Consider the following 21886-nt stretch of genomic DNA (forward strand, 5'->3'; position numbering starts at 1 on the left):
ATTTAGTTGGAGGAAATTTCTGCTCATTCAGTGCTGGATGTTGGCAGTGGCGGGGTCGAGAGAGGGGGTGCTGAGATAGAGCTGGGTGTCGTCAGCGTACATGTGGAACCTGACTGTGGTTTCGATGATGTCGCCGAGGGGAAACATGTAGATGAGAAATAGGAGGGGGCCGAGGATAGATCCTTGTGACGCACTTGCTGTTTACTTGTCCCGGAGCACAGATCACGCAATCCGTCGGTCTTTGTTTGCATCTCCTTTGTTTTCATTTAAATGCATACCTATCTGGAACTTTCTGAAGTAATGTGGGGGAGTTGCTATCTGATTTTTAGCACAATTTGATTTTATTACTTGCTTGGCAGTGATGTGGGTGGCGGCTAGTTGACAGAGTAAATTAATAGCAGTTCCCCGCACGCACGAACGAGAGCACCCGCGGGGAATCACAAGCACAGAATGCAGGAGTTCCTCTCACTGCTTTTAATAAATGTGGTTCATTGTGGGCCCTCGATCTCACAATACTGTGCCAAACAGATAGAATAGGTCATGACTTACACAGGCTGGTTTAGTGAATTACTCGAGTGCTAACTCAAAAAAGACTTTAAGGACTTGCATTTCTATCGCGCCTTTCACCACTACAGCCAATGAAGCGCTTTGTGAAGTGTGGTCACTGTTGTAATGTAGGAAACACGGCGGCCAAATCGCGCACAGCAAGATCCCACAAACAGCAATGTGATAATGACCAGATACTCTCTTAATTAGTGATCTCGGTTGAGGGATAAATATTGGCCAGGACACCGGGCAGAACTCCTTCAGTACTGCCCCTCCGACAGTGCGGCGCTCCCTCAGTACTGCCCCTCCGACAGTGCGGCGCTCCCTCAGTACTGCCCCTCCGACAGTGCGGCGCTCCCTCAGTACTGCCCCTCCGACAGTGCGGCGCTCCCTCAGTACTGCCCCTCCGACAGTGCGGCGCTCCCTCAGTACTGCCCCTCCGACAGTGCGGCGCTCCCTCAGTGCTGCCCCTCCGACAGTGCGGCGCTCCCTCAGTACTGCCCCTCTGACAGTGCGGCGCTCCCTCAGTACTGCCCCTCCGACAGTGCGGCGCTCCCTCAGTACTGCCCCTCTGACAGTGCGGCGCCCCCTCAGTACTGCCCCTCCGACAGTGCGGCGCTCCCTCAGTACTGCACTGGGTGTGTCGGCCTGCGTTATCTGTTCAAGTCTCTGCGAGTGGGACTTGAATCCACGACCTTCTGACTCCGAGGCGAGAGTGCTGCCCACTGAGCCACGCTTGACCTCAACTCAACTGTAATGGAGCGCCTGCTTCATCCAACTATTGCTCGGTGTTTCTTTAGGTCTGGATCTCTGTCTCTCAATCGCTCTCTCTCTTTCGCTGGATCTGGATCACTCTCGCTGAGTCTCTCTCGTTCTCTCTCTCTGGATCGTTCTCTCTCTCTCTCTCTGGATCGTTCTCTCTCTCTCGCTGGGTCGTTCTCTCTCTCTGGATCGTTCTCTCTCGCTGGATCGTTCTCTCTCTCGCTGGATCGTTCTCTCTCTCTCTGGATCGTTCTCTCTCTGGACCGTTCTCTCTGGATCGTTCTCTCTCTCTCTCTCTCTCTCTGGATCGTTCTCTCTCTGGATCGTTCTCTCTCTCTCTGGATCGTTCTCTCTCTCTCTGGATCGTTCTCTCTCTCTCTGGATCGTTCTCTCTCTCTCTGGATCGTTCTCTCTCTCTCTGGATCGTTCTCTCTCTCTCTCTCTGGATCGTTCTCTCTCTCTCTCTGGATCGTTCTCTCTCTCTCTGGATCGTTCTCTCTCTGGATCGTTCTCTCTCTCTCTGGATCGTTCTCTCTCTCTGGATCGTTCTCTCTCTCTCTGGATCGTTCTCTCTCTGGATCGTTCTCTCTCTGGATCATTCTCTCTCTCTCTCTCTCTCTCTGGATCATTCTCTCTGGATCGTTCTCTCTCTGGATCATTCTCTTTCTCTCTGGATCGTTCTCTCTCTCTGGATCGTTCTCTCTCTCTCTCTGGATCGTTCTCTCTCTCTCTCTCTCGATCGTTCTCTCTCTCTCTGGATCGTTTTCTCTCTTGCTGGATTTCGTTCTCTCTCTGGATCGTTCGCTCTCTCTCTCTCTCTCTCTGGATCGTTCTCTCTCTCTGGATCGTTCTCTCTCTCTCTCTCGATCGTTTTCTCTCGCTGGATTTCGTTCTCTCTCTCCCTGGATCGTTCTCTCTGGATCTCTCTCTCTCTGGATCTCTCTCTCTCTGGATCGTTCTCTCTCTCTCTGGATCTCTCTCTCTCTGGATCGTTCTCTCTCTCTCTGGATCGTTCTCTCTCTCTCTCGCTGGATTTCCTTCTTGACAATTAGGACAGACAGGAAGGAAAGGGAGGTGGGGTTGCTATGTTAATCAAGGATGGAATCACTGCAATAGTGAGAAATGATATTGGGTCAAAGGATCAGGATAGTGAAACAGTTTGGGTGGAGATAAGGAATAATAAGGGGAAAAAGTCACTAGTGGGCGTAGTCTATAGGCCTCCTAACAGTTGCAACTCTGTTGGTCGGAGTATAAATCAGGAAATAGGTGGGGCTTGTAATAAGGGAACAGCTATAATCATGGGGGATTTTAACTTTCATATTGACTGGACAAATCAAATTGGGCAGGGCAGCCTTGAAGAGTTCATAGAGTGCATTAGGGGCGGGTTCCTTGAGCAGTATGTAACTGAACCAACCAGGGGGCAGGCAATCTTAGATCTGGTCCTGTGTAATGAGACAGGATTAATAAAAAATGTCCTAGTAAAGGATCCCCTTGGAATGAGTGACCATAACATGGCTGAATTCCAAATTCAGTTGGAGGGTGAGAGAGTTGGATCTCAAACCAGCGTACTAAGCTTAAATAAAGGAGACTATGAAGGTGTGAGAGCAGAGTTGACTAAAGTGGACTGGGAAAATAGATTAAAGTGTAAGACGGTACATGAGCAGTGGTGTACATTCAAGGAGATATTTCACAACTTTCAAGAAAAATATATTCCACTGAGGAAAAAGGGGCGTAAAAGAAAAGACAGCCATCCGTGGCTAAGTAAAGTAATAAAGGATAGTATCCGACTGAAAACAAGGGCATATAAAGTAGCCAAATCTAGTGGGAGAATAGAAGATTGGAAGCATTTAAAAGCCAGCAAACAATAACTAAAAGATTAATTAAGAAAGGGAAGATAGATTATGAAAGTAAACTAGCAAAAAATATAAAACCAGATAGCAAGAGTTTCTACGGTTATATAAAAAGAAAAAGGGTGGCTAAAGTGAACATTGGTCCCTTAGAGGACGAGACTGGGAAACTAGTGGTGGGGAACATGGAGATGGCAAAAACGCTGAACAAATATTTTGTATCAGTCTTTACAGTAGAGGACACTAAAAATATCCCAACACTGGACAAACAGGGGGCAATGGGGGGAGGAGCTAAACACGATTAAAATCACAAAGGAGGTGGTACTCGGTAAAATAATGGGACTAAAGGCGGATAAATCCCCTGGACCTGATGGCTTACATCCTAGGGTCTTGAGAGAAGTGGCGGTGGGGATTGCGGATGCATTAGTGGTACTTTTCCAGAACTCCCTGGATTCAGGTAAGGTCCCAGCAGATTGGAAAACTGCTAATGTAATGCCCTTATTTAAAAAGGGAAGTAGACAAAAGGCTGGAAACCATAGACCAGTTAGCCTAACATCTGTGGTTGGTAAAATGTTGGAGTTCATTATTAAGGAAGCAGTAACAGGACATTTGGATAAGCATAATTTAATCGGACAGAGTCAGCATGGTTTTATGAAGGGGAAGTCATGTTTGACAAATTTGCTCGAATTCTTTGAGGACGTGACAAACAGGGTGGATAAAGGGGAACCAGTGGATGTGGTGTATTTGGACTTCCAAAAGGCATTTGACAAGGTGCCACACAAAAGATTACTGCACAAGATAAAAAATCACGGGATTGGGGGTAATATACTGGCATGGGTGGAAGATTGGCTATCTAACAGAAAACAGAGAGTTGGGATAAATGGTTCATTCTTGGGTTGACAATCAGTAACTAGTGGTGTTCCGCAGGGGTCAGTGCTGGGTCCCCAACTCTTTACAATCTATATTAACGATTTGGAGGAAGGGACCGAGTGCAACGTATCCAAGTTTGCCGACGATACAAAGATGGGAGGGAAAGCAGTGAGTGAGGAGGACATAAAAAACCTGCAAAAGGACATAGACAGGCTAAGTGAGTGGGCAGAGATTTGGCAGATGGAATATAATGTTGGAAAGTGTGAGGTTATGCACTTTGGCAGAAAAAATCAAAGAGCAAGTTATTATCTAAATGGAGAGAAACTGCAAAGTGCTACAGTACAAAGGGATCTGGGGGTCCTGGTGTATGAAACACAGAAAGTTAGTATGCAGGTGCAGCAGGTGATCAGGAAGGCCAATGGAATCTTGGCTTTTATTGCAAAAGGGATGGAGTATAAAAACAGGGAAGTCTTGCTTCAGTTATACAGGGTATTGGTGAGGCCACACCTGGAATACTGCGTACAGTTTTGGTTTCCATATTTAAGAAAAGATATACTTGCTCTCGAGGCAGTTCGGAGAAGGTTCACTCGGTTGATTCCGGAGATGAGGGGGTTGACTTATGAGGAAAGGTTGAGTAGGTTGGGCCTCTACTCATTGGAATTCAGAAGAATGAGAGGCGATCTTATCGAAACATATAAGATTGTGAGGGGGCTTGATCGGGTGGATGCGGTGAGGATGTTTCCACTGATGGGTGAGACTAGAACTAGGGGCATAATCTTAGAATAAGGGGCTGCCGTTTCAAAACTGAGATGAGGAGAAACTTCTTCACTCAGAGGGTGGTGAATCTATGGAATTTGCTACCTCGGAGAGCTGTGGAAGCTGCGACATTAAATAAATTTAAAACGGAGATTAGACAGTTTCCTAACTGATAAGGGAATTAGGGGTTACGGGGAGAGGGCAGGGAAGTGGATGTGAGTCTAGGTTCAGATCAGCCATGATCCTATTGAATGGCGGAGCAGGCCCGAGGGGCCGTATGGCCTACTCCTGCTCCTACTACTTATGTTCTCTCTCTGGATAGTTCTCTCTCTCACTGGATGTCGTTCTCTCTCGCTCGATCGATCTCTCTCTCTTCTCTAAATTGTGTATAAAGCGCCTTTAATGTAGAAATAGTTCCCAAGGCTTCAGAGAGGCATTGGACAGAAAGTGGATGCCAAACCAAAGGAGAATATATAAAGATATAAATCAAGAGTCGATAGACACATCAGACTGGGGTTTAAAGATTGCAGCTTAGTCGGTGTGGAGTCCCACAGTTGATATCTTGGAAGAGGAGCGGTTAGACCCAGTAAACCAGGGGGAGATGAGAATTTTTTTTACACAGTGAGGTATGATGATCTGGAATGCATTGCTTGCAAGGGCGGTGGAAGCAGATTCATAGAATCATAGAATGGTTACAGCACAGAAGGAGGCCATTCGGCCCGTCGAGTCCGTGCCGGCTCTCTGCAAGAACACCTCAGCTAGTCCCACTCCCCCGCCCTTTCCCCGTAGCCCTGCAAATTTTTTTCCTTCAGGTACTTATCCAACTCCCTTTTGAAAGCGGTGATTGAGTCTGGCTCCACCGCCCTTTCAGGCAGCGCATTCCAGATCCTCACCACTCGCTGCGTAAAGAAGTTTTTCCTCATGTTGCTTTTGGTTCTTCTGCCAATCACCTTAACTTTCAAAAGGGAATTGGATAAATACTTGAAAAGGAGAAATTCACAGGGCTGTGGGGAAAGAGCAGGGGGAGTGGGACTAATTGGAGAGCTCGTTCAAAGAGCCGGCACAGGCACGATGGGCCGCATGGCCTCCTCCTGTGCTGTGTGATTCTCTGATTAAAACCACCTGTAACAGCAGGGACTTTCTCAATTTCTACTCCCTGAATTGCTGAGTAAACAGCAGAATGCAAATCCTGGCTGCCTGGCCAAGCACAAGCCGCCTTATCGCCACACTTAGGTAAACACCGAGAATTTGCATTTCCTGTGACCGTGTTTGCAGCACACCCTACTTATCTCGGCACGTTGCTAGAAGCGACAGCTTCATCCATGCAAGTGGGGTGGGGCATGGGAGAGAGAATTGACAAAAGTTTTTTTGTTGGATTGAGCAGCAACAAGATCAACGCAAAGCTGAAAAGACACGAGGAAACCACCGCCCACAGCACCCAGAGGAGAGGCTGTGGTCTATCGGGGCGGAGCTCTCCTCTTCCCCCTTCCGATGGTGGCGGGCAGCCTTTCCCATGATCCTTCTCACCTAGGCACGACCCTACCCTGAGCCACCGAGTCGATCGACCGTATGCCCGCACCTGAGCAGATGCCAAACGGACATATACGGATGTGGTTTAATATTGGGAAGACCAAAGCCATTGACTTCGGTCCCCACCACAAGCTTCACTCCCTCGCCACCAACTCCAGCCCCCTCTCTGGCATCTGTCTGAGGCTGAACCACACTGTTCGCAACCTTGGTGTCATATTTCACCCCGACATGAGCTTCCGACCACATAACCGCGCCATCACTAAGACCGTCTGTTTCCACCGCCGGAGCATCGCCCGACTCCGCCTCTGCCTCTGCCTCAGCTCATCTGCTGCTGAAACCCTCATCCATGCCTTTGTTACCTCTAGACTTGACTATTCCAACACACTCCTGGCTGGCCTCCCACATTCTGCCCTCCGTAAACTTGAGGTCATCCAAAACTCGGCTGCCCGTGTCCTAACTCACACCGAGTCCCATTCGCCCATCACCCCCTGTGGTCGCTGACCTACATTAGCGCCCAGTTAAGCAGCGCCTCGATTTCAAAATTCACATCCTTATTTTCAAATCCCTCCATGGCTTCGCCCCTCCCTATCTCTGCAACCTCCTCCAGCCCCACAACCCTCCAAGATCTCTGCGCTCCTCCAATTCTGGCCTTTTGCTCATCTTGGATATTAATCACTCCATCATTGGCGGCCGTGCCTTCATCTGTCTGGGCCCTAAGCTCTGGAATTCCCTCCCTAAACCTCTCCGCCTCTCTCTCCTCCTTTAAGATGCTCCTTAAAACCGACCTCTTTGACCAAGCTTTTGGTCACCTGTCCTAATATCTCCTTATGTGGCTCGGTGTCAAATTTTGTTTGATAATCGCTCCTGTGAGCACCTTGGGACGTTTTACTACGTTAAAGGCGCTATATAAATGCTAGTTGTTGTGGTTGGTTTATGCTACACCCTCGGTACTTTCCCCCCCCCCCCCCCCCCTGCTGCAATCATGCTTTTTGTTTCTTTTCCATTTTCGAGAAGTTGATGATTTTTTTGTTGCCAGTTTTTTTGGGAACTGTCCGTTCAGTCTGTCGGTCTGGGAATGAACTGATGAGCGGTTTTGAGTTTAACTTGCGCCCTCCCGAGATTTCCTGAGTGACGATGTGAGCACAAGATTCTTGACTGTTGAGAGCTGATCACGGCGTATGGCTGGTTGTCAGATCCTCGCAGACCCAATCCGCTCCCTGGCAACAGCCTCGGCTCTGTGCTTTTATTAGTTTGCGTGATGTGGGTGACATTTGCAAGGCCGCATTAATTGCCCACCTTCAATTGCCCCAAGGACCTTAAGAATGGTCCACATAGTGTGGGACTGGAGTCAAGTGGTCCAGACAGGTAAGGATGGCAGGTTGTCTTCCTGAAGGACATTGGTGAACCAGTTGGGATTTTACAACAATCGTGGTCGTTCTCAAATTACCAAAATTATTGAATCCAATTTCACAACTTGCACTGGTGGGATTTGATCTCCCGACCTCTAGGCCTAGCACTGGAACCACTGCTCTACTGTATCCTGGATCCCACGGCAGAATTCGAAGAGCAGGGGCGTTCTCCCCGGTGTCCCTCCTGGCCAATGTTCACCCCTCAACCACTAAAAAACAGATGATCTGGTCATTATCACATTGCTGTCCGTGGGATCTTGCTGTGCTCAAACTGGCTGGGACGTCCTGGGATCTTTTCCTTCCACCTGAGAGAGCAGACGGGGCCTCGGTTTAACATCTCAACTGAAAGACGGCACCTCCGACAGTGCGGCACTCCCTCAGTACTGCCCCTCCGCACAGTGCAGCACTCCCTCAGTACTTCCCCTCCAACAGTGCGACGCTCCCTCAGTACTGCCCCTCCGACAGTGCGGCGCTCCCTCAGTACTGCCCCTCCGACAGTGCGGCGCTCCCTCAGTACTGCCCCTCCGACAGTGCGGCGCTCCCTCAGTACGGCCCCTCCGACAGTGCGGCGCTCCCTCAGTACGGCCCCTCCGACAGTGCGGCGCTCCCTCAGTACGGCCCCTCCGACAGTGCGGCGCTCCCTCAGTACGGCCCCTCCGACAGTGCGGCGCTCCCTCAGTACGGCCCCTCCGACAGTGCGGCGCTCCCTCAGTACGGCCCCTCCGACAGTGCGGCGCTCCCTCAGTACGGCCCCTCCGACAGTGCGGCGCTCCCTCAGTACGGCCCCTCCGACAGTGCGGCGCTCCCTCAGTACGGCCCCTCCGACAGTGCGGCGCTCCCTCAGTACGGCCCCTCCGACAGTGCGGCGCTCCCTCAGTACGGCCCCTCCGACAGTGCGGCGCTCCCTCAGTACGGCCCCTCCGACAGTGCGGCGCTCCCTCAGTACTGCCCCTCCGACAGTGCGGCACTCCCTCAGTACTCTGTTCAGAATGAATTGGGTGTTGTATGCCAGCAAGTCCGTTATCTTTTAAATGCCCCTGTGTGAGGACACAGAGCCTATTGAGTGACTGTATATTTCTGCTCTTTGCCTGGCTTTGGAAATGTTGGCTAGGAGTACTCTGTATGGATTTGGTCTCCTTACCTAAGGAAGGATATACTTGCCATAGAGGGAGTGCAACGAAGGTTCACCAGACTGGTTCCTGGGATGGGGGGATTGTCCTATGAGGAGAGATTGAGTAGACTAGGCCTATATTCTCTAGAGTTTAGAAGAATGAGAGGTGATCTCATTGAAACATACAAAATTCTTACAGGGCTTGACAGGGTAGATGCAGGGAGGATGTTTCTCCTGGCTGGGGAGTCTAGAACCAGGGGTCTCAGAATAAGGGGTCGGCCATTTAGGACTGAGATGAGGAGAAATTTCTTCACTCAGAGGGTGGTGAATCTTTGGAATTCTCTGCCCCAGAGGGCTGTGGATGCCGAGTCGTTGAGTATATTCAAGACAGAGAGCGATAGATTTTTGGACTCTAGGGGAATCAAGGGATATGGGGATAGTGCGGGAAAGTGGAGATGAGGTAGAAGATCAGCCATGATCTTATTGAATGGCGGAGCAGGCTCGAGGGGCCGCATGGCCGACTCCTGCTCCTATTTCTTATGTTCTTATGAAAATCACCAGCTGGATTTGGATTTGGCACCTTGGGTTGGTATTCACCCCCGGAGAATATCAGTCCTGATGTAAACAGACTACTGATCGCTTGGTTTGAGTATAAAACAAGGCTTTAAGCAACTGTTTCACAACCAGGAGATTCTAGTTACATCACTAGTTCCTGGTTACAGAAACATCCTGAGCAAGCTGGGCCCACGCCCGAGTATTTATACTCCTTGGACGGTGCCACCAGCTGGCCGCCCAGTGTTACTTCATGAGTGATGATAAGATTCATGACAAGTCCCATTGTTTTTCCATTAAAGCACCTGGTCCCTACCCTCAACTACCCTTCCTGGGTAGCCTGTTGCAGCAGTCAAACACACTCTGAAGAAATACTTCCTGGCGTCTCTGAAATCTGTCCAAAGCAACAGGACCGTTGAACTGTAGAGGCTTATAAACTCTTAGGGTTCTTCCAACATGATAGCGCTGCTCGCCTGGTGTTGGCAAGCTGTGGACGTGGTTTGGCTCTTGAAGGCGGACTACCCGTCTGTTTCTGCCAGAGATTGTATCTGTGTGTCATTTATCGTGGAATCGCCGTGCTGACCGCTTTCCCCGCCCTTTGTACAGCAATTTCATTGAAAGGAAGTGTCATTTGGCTAAAGTCCGTATTATTTTTATGTAAATAGAACGACCCAGGCAGCAGTTTCAGTTGAAATCAAACGCCACGAGTAAGCTGATTGTTAAAGCAGAGCAGAAAACGAGCACTTTCCTGCAGAACTTTCCCCTTATTGCCACATTGCCACAACACTCGATCGTGGCCTGGGATGTTGACATAGTGCCATATAACATCAGCATCTCAAACCCGCTTCGCTTAAATTGCTTTGATCGTAGGCAAACACGGCGTGATCCTGTGACACTAAGCGGCAGTGAGAATTAAAGTGAGGGCGGTTCCTCAATCACTACTCGGCCTGTGAGAGTGTGTGACTCCCTGCCCGGTGTGAGGGTGTTCCTCAATCACTACTCGGTCTGTGAGAGTGTGTGACTCCCTGCTCGGAGTGAGGGCGGTTCCTCAATCACTACTCGGTCTGTGAGAGTGTGTGACTCCCTGCCCGGTGTGAGGGTGTTCCTCAATCACTACTAGGTCTGTGAGAGTGTGTGACTCCCTGCTCGGAGTGAGGGCGGTTCCTCAATCACTACTCACCCTGTGAGAGTGTGTGACTCCCTGCCCGGTGTGAGGGTGTTCCTCAATCACTACTCGGTCTGTGAGAGTGTGAGACTCCCCGCTCAGTGTGAGGGTGTTCCTCAATCACCACTCGGTCTGTGAGAGTGTGTGACTCCCTGCCCGGTGTGAGGGCGGTTCCTCAATCACTACTCGGTCTGTGAGAGTGTGTGACTCCCTGCCCGGGGGAGGGCGGTTCCTCAATCACTACTCACCCTGTGAGAGAGTGTGACTCCCCGCTCAGTGTGAGGGAGGTTCCTCAATCACTACTCAGTGTGTGACTCCCTGCCTGGGGTGAGGGCGGTTCTTCAATCACTGCTCACCCTGTGAGAGTGGTGCCTGGTCTATCAGCGTGCCCCTGAGCACCGCTATGTCCATGCGTGTCCTTCAGTGCGTGCTCGGTCAGTGAGAATTGTAAAGTCTGTGGGTTATATGGTGAATTAATACACAGACTACAAGAGTAACTTTAACAGGACTTTACTATTCGAAGGTCAGGGCGAATCTGCCCAATCAATCCTTACACCGCACTTATATACCGGTGTGGTCACCACCGGTATTACAGTATACAGTAGCCAAGACAAAGTAGTGCAACCCTTAAAATAGTTCTCTTAAAGGTGGAACGTTACATACACTACAATCCTCCCTTTTTAGGTTAACAATATATACATATTCCCATTAATATAACATCTTAACATATATACAACTTTATGTGAAACAGTTCACAGATTCAGTCTCTCTGGAGGCTTCCGGACTCTGTCCGGATAACGCCTCGGTGGTGTAGTCATTTTCGGTGGTGTAGTAGGTTCTTCTGGCAAGGTCGATTCGGCTTGAAGGACCGTTTCAGGTTCATCGGATTCCAGTATTGCCGGATCGGAGGTAGATGCTCTGGGTATCTCTGCTTCAGCATTAGACGTATAGAGTTGTGGAGTAGGTTGGGCCTTTGTGGATGATTCTATGATCTGGTCAACATGGCGCCTTATTATGCTTTCACCAATGTCCACGGTATACATCAACGGTCCTAGCCTTTTTCCAATAGTTCCAGGCTGCCATTTCTCGGTACGGTAGTCCCGGGCCAAAACTTGTTGACCTATCTGAAAGGATCTAGTTGGCCTTTCATTCATGCCTTGAAATTGCCGGTTCTCTACGTCCCTTCTGACGTTTGGCTTAATCAAATCCAGCCGGCATCTTATTCTTCTGTTGAAAAACATCATGGCGGGAGTTTGGTTTGTGACCGCATGTGTTGCATTCCTGTACGCCAACAAGAAGTTATCTACCTTATGTTGTAGATTTATGTCTTCATTACCCATGGCCTTTATGGCCTTCTTGAAGGTCTGGACAAACCTTTCAGCTAATCCATTGGTGGCGGGATGGTATGGGGCAGATGTATAGTGCTTAACCCCATTGCTTTTTAAGAACTTCCTGAATTCTTCGGACACAAATTGCGGTCCATTATCAGAACAGATCTGTTCCGGCAGCCCATTCCTGGCAAATATGGTCCTTAATACTGTGATGGTTTTTTCCGTGGTGGTGGAGGACATTTTTATTACCTCCAGCCACTTGGAGTGTGCATCCACTGCAATTAAAAACATTGAGTCCATAAATGGACCAGCAAAGTCGATATGTACCCTTTGCCATGGAGATGAGGGCCACTCCCATGGATGCAGAGGAGCTTGTGGTGGCGCGTTTTGGACCTTCTGGCATCGTAGACAGCTCTTGGTTATTTCTTCGATGTCTCCATCAATACCTGACCACCACACAAACGCTCTGGCTAGGTTCTTCATTTTCACTCCACCCAGATGCCCCTCGTGAAGCTCCTTTAGTACTTTCTGCTGGAGTTTGGGTGGAATCACCACTCTAGATCCACACATCAAGGTTCCTCGGCACACTGACAGCTGTTCTCTTCTGTGCGAAAATGCTGGCAGCATTGGTTCGCCATGTACTGGCCATCCCTCCACCGTTAAATCGTAGACTCGTGAGAGAGTCGGGTCATTTCTTGTTTCCTTTTCGATCATGGAATTTGTTACTGGTAGACATTCCATTATGGTTGAGTGGAACATCTCCACTGGGTCCACTGTAGTCACCTCTTCTTCCACTGGCAACGGTAGGCGCGATAACCCATCAGCATTTCCATGCTGTTTGGACCTTTTGTATTCGATGTCATATTGGTGTGCCCCGAGTAGAACGGACCACCTCTGTAGCCTTTGTGCTGTCATAGTGGAAACGGCCTTGTTAGGGTTGAATATGGACACCAACGGCTGGTGGTCTGTCAGCAATGTAAACTTCTTGCCCTGCAGGTAATGATTGAATTTCTTTACTCCCCACACAAGGCTGAGAGCCTCCCTATCTATCTGAGCGTAATTTCGCTCAGCGGAGGTCAATGATCAGGACGCAAATGCGACTGGCCTTTCCGAGCCATTTGGTAACTTGTGTGAGAGTACAGCTCCAATACCATAAGGGGAAGCATCACAAGCTAGACGAAGAGGTAGCGTTGGGTTGAAGTGAGCCAACACTTCCTCAGAGGTAATCAACGCCTTGCTTCTGCGAAAGGCCTTCTTACAGTCCTCGCTCCACTTCCATGGTACTTCTTTCCGCAACAGAGCATTCAGCGGATGCAGCACCGTGGATAGATTTGGCAGAAACTTATGGTAATAATTAATCAACCCCAGAAACGACCTCAACTGTGATACATTTTCCGGAGCGGGGGCCTTCACGACCGCTTCGATCTTGTCAGGTGACTTGTGCAGCCCCTCTTGGTCAATGACATGACCGCAGTACGAGATCCGTTTCTGGAAGAACTCACATTTCTGGCGATTAACTCGAAGGCCATATTCCTTCAACCTGGTGAGCACCAGTTTCAAATTTGTGAGGTGTTCCTCCTCGTCTTTTCCCGTAATCAGGATATCGTCCAAGTAACACTGAGTGCTTGGAATACCCTGTAAGACCTGCTCCATGGCCCTCTGCCAAATTGCTGGAGCCGAAGCTACTCCAAAAACCAGTCTATTATATCGATACAAGCCTCTGTGCGTGTTGATTGTGAGATACTGGCGTGACTCTTCCTCGACCTCCATCTGTAAATATGCTTGTGCCAGGTCTATCTTGGTGAAGTGTTTCCCGCCAGACAATGAAGCAAAGATATCCTCAATCCGCGGAAGCGGGTATTGTACCGTGTGAAGCACCGGATTAACTGTGATCTTGAAGTCTCCGCAGATGTGGACCTTCCCCGGTCCCCCTGGCTTGTTACTTGATGAAGACTTCATGACGGGAACAATGGGCGTGGCCCACTCACTCCAGTCCACCTTCGACAGTACCCCTGCACGTTCAAGCTCCTCCAGTTCTGCCTCCACAGCAGGTCGTATCGTGTAAGGTACCGATCTGGCTTTGAAAAATTTTGGGTTTGCATGTTCTGCAATCTGGATTTTTGCCTTAATTCCTCTGTGTTCCCAGTCCCTGCTGGAATACCTCTTTAGCCTCGTCCAATATTCTGGACAACCGTTCAGGTTTGACATCTTTCTTTCCGAAATCTACCGTCATTGTGTTTAGTGAGTGCCAGTCTATCTTTATTTTCCTGATCCACTCCCGTCCCAGAAGTGGTGGACCTCCCTCGGGTAGTACATATAAGTCCATTCCTTGGTGATCTTTGCCCTTGTGTCTCACCTTGACTATTATCTTTCCGATGGGGTATACTTTATGCCCCGTGTATGTCTGCAATACTATCTCCGTATCCCGTAGGGGAATATGTTTGAATAACTTTTTGTAATCTTGTTTATTCATGACCGTCAACGCCGATCCGGTGTCCACTTCCATCTTTACTTGGACTTTTGCAATCTGCAGTGTGACCCAGATAGTTTGTCGGTCAGCTTCTTTACTCACATTGTGAATCCTCAGACTACCCAGTTCCTTGCTGTTGGGGTCTGAATCCGAATTCAGTTCATCTGGACTCTTCACAGTCACCTTATGTACCTTTCTGTACTTCTTCTGCGGTGACTTATTGTTGCTGGTCTTCTTTCCTGACCGGCATACTTTAGCTATGTGACCAAGTTTGCCACATTTTCTACATTCCTGGTTTTTAAACCAGCATTGGTTCTGGTTGTGTGTTGTCTTCCCACAACGGTAACATTTCGTTGTACCCGAAGTCATTTGATCCACATTGAGTACCGCTGTCTTCAGCTGCATTTCCGCCGTGCCTCTCGCTGCGGCTTTGTGCGATGCTGCAATAAGGACAGCCTTATTAAGTGTAAGATCGTTCTCTTCGAGCAGTCGCTTTTGTGTTCCTTCCTTCGACATCCCGCACACGAACTTGTCTCTCAGTGCCTCTGTCGGATTTACCCCAAACTGACAGTATTTTGCTAGCCTACGCAGTTCAACCAGGTACTCCGCGTTGCTTTCCTCCTTTAGTTGCGTTCTCCCGTAAAATGTAGCTCGTTCCGCTAACATCAGCGGTGTGGGGTTCACATGATCCTTCAGGACAGCAACAATATTAGCGAAAGACTGATCCGCCGGTTTAGCTGGTGATAGAAGATGCTTCAATAACCCGTATGTCTTCGCACCCATTGAGTTTAGTAAGGTTAGAGCTTTATCATAATTTGCTATCTTATTGACCTTACAATATATTTCGATGCGTTCTACATACGTGGTCCAATCTTCCACATCAGAATCGAATTCGTTGATGTTGCCACGCTTAGGCATCTTCGCAATCTTCCTGAGAAACAACAACGAAATTTTTCTTTAACTTTTTTTTTCAAAAATGGCGGTTTCCCGCGCTTGTCTTCTTCCCCGCCCACTTTCAAAATGGCGGTTTCCCGCTCCTGTCTTCTTCTCCGCCTACTGGCGGGAGGGGTAAGCTTTTCCCTCGGGCGACGACCGCTGGCTTTCGGGGTTCGCAGCCTGCGCGCCGGCTTCAGTGCGTTCTTTGTTCCCTTTTCTCGGCAGGGCAACCGGCGCTGGGGACAACCCGTTGACGGCGAACAGTTCCAGCCGCTGGCTGAATCTCCTCGGTCTCCCTCGCTCGGCTCTGTCTCTCCCGCTCGCTCGGGCTCTGTCTCTCCCTCAGCGGCTTCCAATCGCGCCTCCCAGCCCTCTCGCAGTCCGGTCCTTTCCTCCTCCGGCTGCGGCTGAGTTCTCCGCGGTTTCTTATTTTTATTTCTTCCCGCGCCTTACGATCCCGGTCGCAGCGCCTCGCGGCCTCGGTAGCTGCCCGGCCTTTCGCCGGTCGTGGTCGAGCTGTCTCACGACGCTGTTGCGTCTCCCAGCCCGCTTGTAGCCCGGTCTCTCACACCGGCTGCGTTCCCGCTGGTAGCCCGGTCTCTCACACCGGCTGCGTTCCCGCTTGCACCGCGGCTTCCGTGCCCCACGCTACCCCAGTCTCGGCGCCTCTGGGCCCGACTTCTGTCCGGCTCCTTTCCCCCCCGACCGTGGTCGAGTTCACCGCCCTTCCTCCGTTCTTTTTTTTAATTTTCCCCCTACTCACAGTCAACGTGGCCGACTTGCTTCTCGTGGCTGATCGGCTCACTCACCACCGTGGCAGAAGGGACGATCACTGCCTGTTGCTGATGGAAGGCTTCGTGTCTGAATTCTTCCTTCTTCCTTGCTCTGCAGACTCGAGTCTTCTCTCAGCAGAATGACGAGGGCGGGTGCCTCCTCTCGACGCTCGTTAACTGCTTCGGATGTATCGCTGCCGCAGGGTAAGATCGAACTCGTCGCCACTGTAAAGTCTGTGGGTTATATGGTGAATTAATACACAGACTACAAGAGTAACTTTAACAGGACTTTACTATTCGAAGGTCAGGGCGAATCTGCCCAATCAATCCTTACACCGCACTTATATACCGGTGTGGTCACCACCGGTATTACAGTATACAGCAGCCAAGACAAAGTAGTGCAACCCTTAAAATAGTTCTCTTAAAGGTGGAACGTTACATACACTACAAGAATGACATCTGATCTATGAGACCTCCCTCCCCCCCAAAAGCCTCTTGAAAAGTTAGCTCTGTGACCAGGTCTTCAGTCACCACCCCTAACTCTTCGATTGTTGCTCAGGGAAGCACTTGGCGATATTTGCTGTGTTCGAAGGGATTGTATGAATGCAGGTTGTTCCTTTGATTTGGATGGTGGGGAAAATGCCACTCTGAGTTCCCAGCTCGGAAGAGATGCCAGGGTGAATGCAGGCTGGTGATCGGGCTGACACTGGCAGCCCTGCTTGTGTGTGTTTAGGTTCATATTCCAGAGTTAGATCCATGGAGATGGCTTTTCATCTCTCGTGCTCCCCACAAGTCTACCTTTGCTCGCTGTCGAATCACGATTCTCTTTTCAGAGCCTTGATCGAGTCTGTAATCATTGCATTTAGTGACACTTTGATTAACGCGTGATTTACTGAGTTTTGTGTAGCCGTCGTGCTTTCTACACAACTGAACATTGTCTGTACACTCAGACCCTGCTTAAACCATCCTCGATTCTGCAGCAGACTCGCCAGCAATCCCTCGCTTCCGGTGGGTTAAGCCGTACAATTACCACAACCATTAATCACCATCATCTGCTTCCTAGTTCTCAGCCTATTCATTATCCAATTTTCTACCTCCTTCAAAAGCTTTCATTTCAGTCTTGAGTCTCATTAATGGAGCAGCCTGAGTTGGCCCCATGCCTTGGGAAGGGAGTAAAAAAGCTTATGAGAGAATTTTGTGCATGGGCTGAGGAGATGCTGTAAGATTTGGTGTTTAATTCTCAGCCCTGGTGGTATTAATGTGCCCTGGAGCACAGTGGGTGCAGACGCTGTCTGATGGAAAGGTATTTACAGGGCCCTGGAGCACAGTGGGTGCAGACGCTGTCTGATGGAAAGGTATTTACAGGGCCCTGGAGCACAGTGGGTTAGTGTTTACCCTTCCACCTCTGGGAGCCCGGCAATGGTGGGCGGTGCCCATTCCCTGTGCCTACCTCTGAGGGTCCTGAACAAAATGACTTTGCGAGTCTCAGTCTGGTTGATGAGCGTGTGGGCCAACAGCACAAAACTGACCTAATTTTGCCAGACAAGTGACTGGAAATGAAGAGCTGGTACCAGTAAAAGTGACCATGAAGCTGTCGGATTGTTGGAAAAACCCATCTGGTTCACTGACGTCCTTCAGGGAAGGAAAGCTGCCATCCTCACCCGGTCTGGGCCTATCGGTGACTCCAGTCCCACACCAAGGTGGTTGACTCCTAACCGCCCTCTGGAGTGGTCACTCAGTTCTATCAAACCCGCGGTTCAAGGCGGCGGCTCACCACCACCTCCTCGGGGCAACTAGCGATGGGCAATAAATGCCGGCCTTGCCAGCGACACCCACATCCCAAGAATGAATATTTTTATTAAAGTCTCTTGGTGATGAATGTCAAATATAACAAAAGAAACTTTTCAATTAAAGATTAAATTAAATAATAAATGAATCCCTCCTCCCCCCCCCCCCCGTTCTCCTCCTCAGCTCTGATCTTTACCTTGTGTTTGATTTGATAGATTGGCTGTGAATAACCTCACCCTGGCGTGCTCCATGCTGAAAGTCAATGACAGGAGCCACCGGCAGAAGCTGCAGCTCAAGGCTCTGGACACCGTACTCTTCGGGCCGCCCCTGTGTAAGTTACAGCGCGCGCTCTCTCCTTTACCTCCCTGCTGATGTGCCCCCTCGAGCCTTAAACCCGTCACCCACCAATTATTCCTTTCGAGGGGAGGGTGTGGGTAACCATGGGCTAACGTCGCTGCTCGTGTCTCGGGTAGCTGCAATGATGTGGGTCAGGGAGGGGGCATCTATCCCGAAATCTCCTGATTTGTTGTGAACTGTGAACATTTATTAATGATGTCCTTTGATGACGCTCTGCACCGCATGCTCGCCATCTCTCTCCTGCCCCTCGCTCCCGAGCTCTGACTCCCACACACGCTCTGAAGCACTGGCGGCTCTTTTAATTCCGATGCTTTGTTGCTTCCTCTTTGGAAGAAGAGGGGGCTGAGTGCAGACTCTGCTTTCAGCGCCTGCACACCTCTCTGCGACAGGGTGTTTGTGTCCCTGGTTGGAGCGCAGCCTGCGAGCGTGGTTATTATACGGCCTGTCCTGTCCCAACATTACTGCTCTGGAGTTCATGGAGCGCCTGCTGATGTGAAGCAGGTGACCAGGGTGACGTAAGGAAACTACTAGGCACTTGGTCTAAGCATTAAACAAAGCTTTAATCAACTATTTTACAACATGGAGGTCTAGTTGTGTCCTTCACTAGTTCCTGTTAAGAATGTCCTGCGCAAGCTGGGCCCAGGCTTGAGTATTTATACTCTCCCTGAACAGCGCCACCCGCAGGCCGCTCAGTTGATTCAAGTCACAGGGCTTCTGCCAACTTAGTACCAGTTGCAAGAAATACGGGTGAGCTGCCTGGTGTAACAGTTCCTACCAGTGTCCCTTGTGGCGGGGGGCGCTGAGACGCCACGCGATGCTTCCCTGCAGAGTTGCAGTTGTCTAGAGGGCTCGACATTGTGGGAGAATCGCAGATGTGAGCCCGCGCGTCCTACTGTTTTGTGGAGCTGGCTCCTCTAGGGTCTTTTAAGTTTCTTTTTGTGAATAATCCGCTATAATTGGCTTCAATCCGAGGGTAGCATTTGACTCGACACAGAACAGGATGAATGAATGGATTCTTCTTCTTTCGTACGGTAGCAGCAAAGCGAATCGATTGTCAATATCTAAGTCAGATATCCAGGCCAGAGCTTCCGGTGTAACAGCGTGGATAGAATCATAGAATGGTTACAGCACAGAAGAAGGCCATTCGGCCCGTCGAGCCCGTGCCGGCTCTCTGCACGAGTACTTCAGCTCGTCCCACTCCCCCGCCCTTTCCCCGTAGCCCTGTACATTTTTTTCCTTCAGGTACTTATCCAACTCCCTTTTGAAAGCCGTGATTGAGTCTGCCTCCACCACCCTTTCAGGCAGTGCATTCCAGATCACAACCACTCGCTGCGGAAAAAAGTTTTTTCTTACGTCGCCTTTGGTTCTTTTGTCAATCACCTTAAATCTGTGTCCTCTGGTTCTCGACCCTTCCGCCAATGGGAACAGTTTCTCTCTATCTACTCTGTCCCGTCCCCTCATGATTTTGAACACCTCTATCAAATCTCCTCTCAATCTTCTCTGCTCCAAGGAGAACAACCCCAGCTTCTCCAGTCTATCCACGTAACTGAAGTCTCTCATCCCTGGAATCATTCTTGTAAATCTTTTCTGCACCCTCTCTAAGGCCTTCACATCCTTCCTAAAGTGCAGTGCCCAGAATTGGACACAATACTCCAGGCCAAAACAGTGTTTTATAAAGGTTCATCATAATTTCCACACTTTTGTACTCTACCTCTATTTATGAAGCCCAGGATCCCGTAAGCCTTTTTAACCACTTTCTCAACCTGTCCTGCCACCTTCAACGATTTGTGCACATATACCCCCAGGTCTCTCTGTTCATGCACCCCCTTTAGGATTGTACCCTTTAGTTTATATTGCCTCTCCTCGTTCTTCCTACCAAAATGTATCATTTCACACTTTTCTGCGTTAAATTTCACCTGCCACGTGTCCGCCCATTTCACCAGCCTGTCTTCTTGAAGTCGATCACTCTCCTCCTCACTGTTCACTATACTTCCAAGTTTTGTATCATCTCCAAGTCCAAGTCATTAATATATATCAAGAAAAGCAGTGGTCCTAGTAGCGATCCCTGGGGAACTCCACTGTATACCTTCCTCCAGTCCGAAAAACAACCACTCACCACTACTCTCTGTTTCCTGTCACTGAGCCAATTCCGTATCCATGCTGCCACTGTCCCTTTTATTCCATGGGCTTCAACTTTGCTGGCAAGTCTATTATGTGGCACTTTGTCGAATGTCTTTTGGAAATCCATGTACACCACATCAACCACATTACCCTCATGAAAAAACTCGATCAAGTTAGTTAAACACGATTTGCCTTTAATAAATTTGTGCGGGCTTCCCTTAATTAATCCACACTTGTCCAAGTGACTGTTAACTTTGTCCCGGATTATCGTTTCTAAAAGCTTCCCCACTACCGAGGTTAAACTGACTGGCCTGTAGTTGCTGGGTTTATCTTTACAGCCTTTTTTGAACAATGGTGTAACATTTGCAATTCTCCAGTCCTCTGGCACCACCCCCGTATCTATGGAGGATTGGAAGATTATGGCCAGTACCTCCGCGATTTCCACCTTTACTTCCCTCAGCATCCCATCTGGTCCTGGTGACTTATCTACGTTAAGTACAGCCAGCCTCTCTAGTACCTCCTCTTTATCAATTTTTATCCCATCCAGTATCTCCACCACCTCCTCTTTCACTATGTCTATGGCAGCATCTTCTTCCTTGGTGAAGACAGATGCAAAGTACTCATTTAGTACCTCAGCCATACCCTCTGCCTCCATGCGTAGGTCTACATTTTGGTCCCTAATCGGCCCCACCCCTCCTCTTACTACCCTTTTACTATTTATATGCCTATAGAAGACTTTTGGATTCCCTTTTATGTTAGCTGCCAGTCTATTCTCATACCCTCTCTTTGCCCCTCTTATTTTCTTTTTCACTTCCCCTCTGAACTTTCTATATTCAACCTGGTTTTCACTTGTATTCTCAACCTGACATCTATCATACGCCCCCTTTTTTCTGCTTCATCTTACTCTCTCTTTCATCATCCAGGGAGCTCTGGCTTTGGTTGCCCTACCTTTCCCCCTCGGAATGTACCTCGACTGTACCCGAACCATCTCCTCTTTAAAGGCAGCCCATTGTTCGATTACAGTTTTGCCTGCCAATCTTTGATTCCAATTTACCCGGGCTTGCAACCTATCTTGTAGGCTGCCTGCGAATTTCCTCTGAGGGCAGTGCTCAATGATGTGCTCCAGGGTCTGATCAGGAGCTCCACAGTCACATGATGGGGATGCTTTAATCTTCCATCTATGGAGAAGGTGCCAGCATCTACCGTGAATGGTGCTGATGCGGTTGATGGTTGTCCACTGTTTGCGAGGAAGGTTTGATCCTTCAAGTTGGACTATGGGGTCCTCTATAAGGAATCCATGTCGCAGTTCTTCCAAGCATTTCGCCATCAGTCATCAAGGCTGAGGGGATATTGCTGAAGGGCTTCGGCGACAGTCCAAAATGGCCGCCTAGATTTGAGACGGGTTGGTGGTAGGTTGTTCAAGTCGGCCTGGATCGTGTCTTTGCTGGTGTAGCGGTTGTATTCTCTGGAGACTGTATATTCGCAGCGTAGGTGTGGTGGGGCGATGTTTGCAAGCACGGGCAGCCAAGGTGTTGGTGTCGATAAAAGCTTACCGGTGATAA

The 21886-nt window shown here is 49.4% G+C and overlaps 1 protein-coding gene across 9 annotated transcripts in view; it reads left to right on the forward strand.

Moving 5' to 3' along the window:
- The window catches only part of stim1b (stromal interaction molecule 1b), a 215647-nt gene that overhangs the window by 123903 nt on the left and 69858 nt on the right, over positions 1-21886 (forward strand). For all 9 annotated transcript variants that reach the window (XM_085999826.1, XM_085999830.1, XM_085999828.1 and 6 more), the window contains exon 5: positions 18062-18177. In XM_085999826.1, coding sequence (XP_085855952.1) covers positions 18062-18177 — 116 coding nt within the window. The remainder of the gene's footprint in view (positions 1-18061; positions 18178-21886) is intronic.

Source organism: Somniosus microcephalus, chromosome 10 (assembly GCF_052327205.1).
Source record: "Somniosus microcephalus isolate GS21.2 chromosome 10, FLI_Smic_1.0, whole genome shotgun sequence".
Classification (NCBI taxonomy): Eukaryota; Metazoa; Chordata; class Chondrichthyes; order Squaliformes; family Somniosidae; genus Somniosus; species Somniosus microcephalus.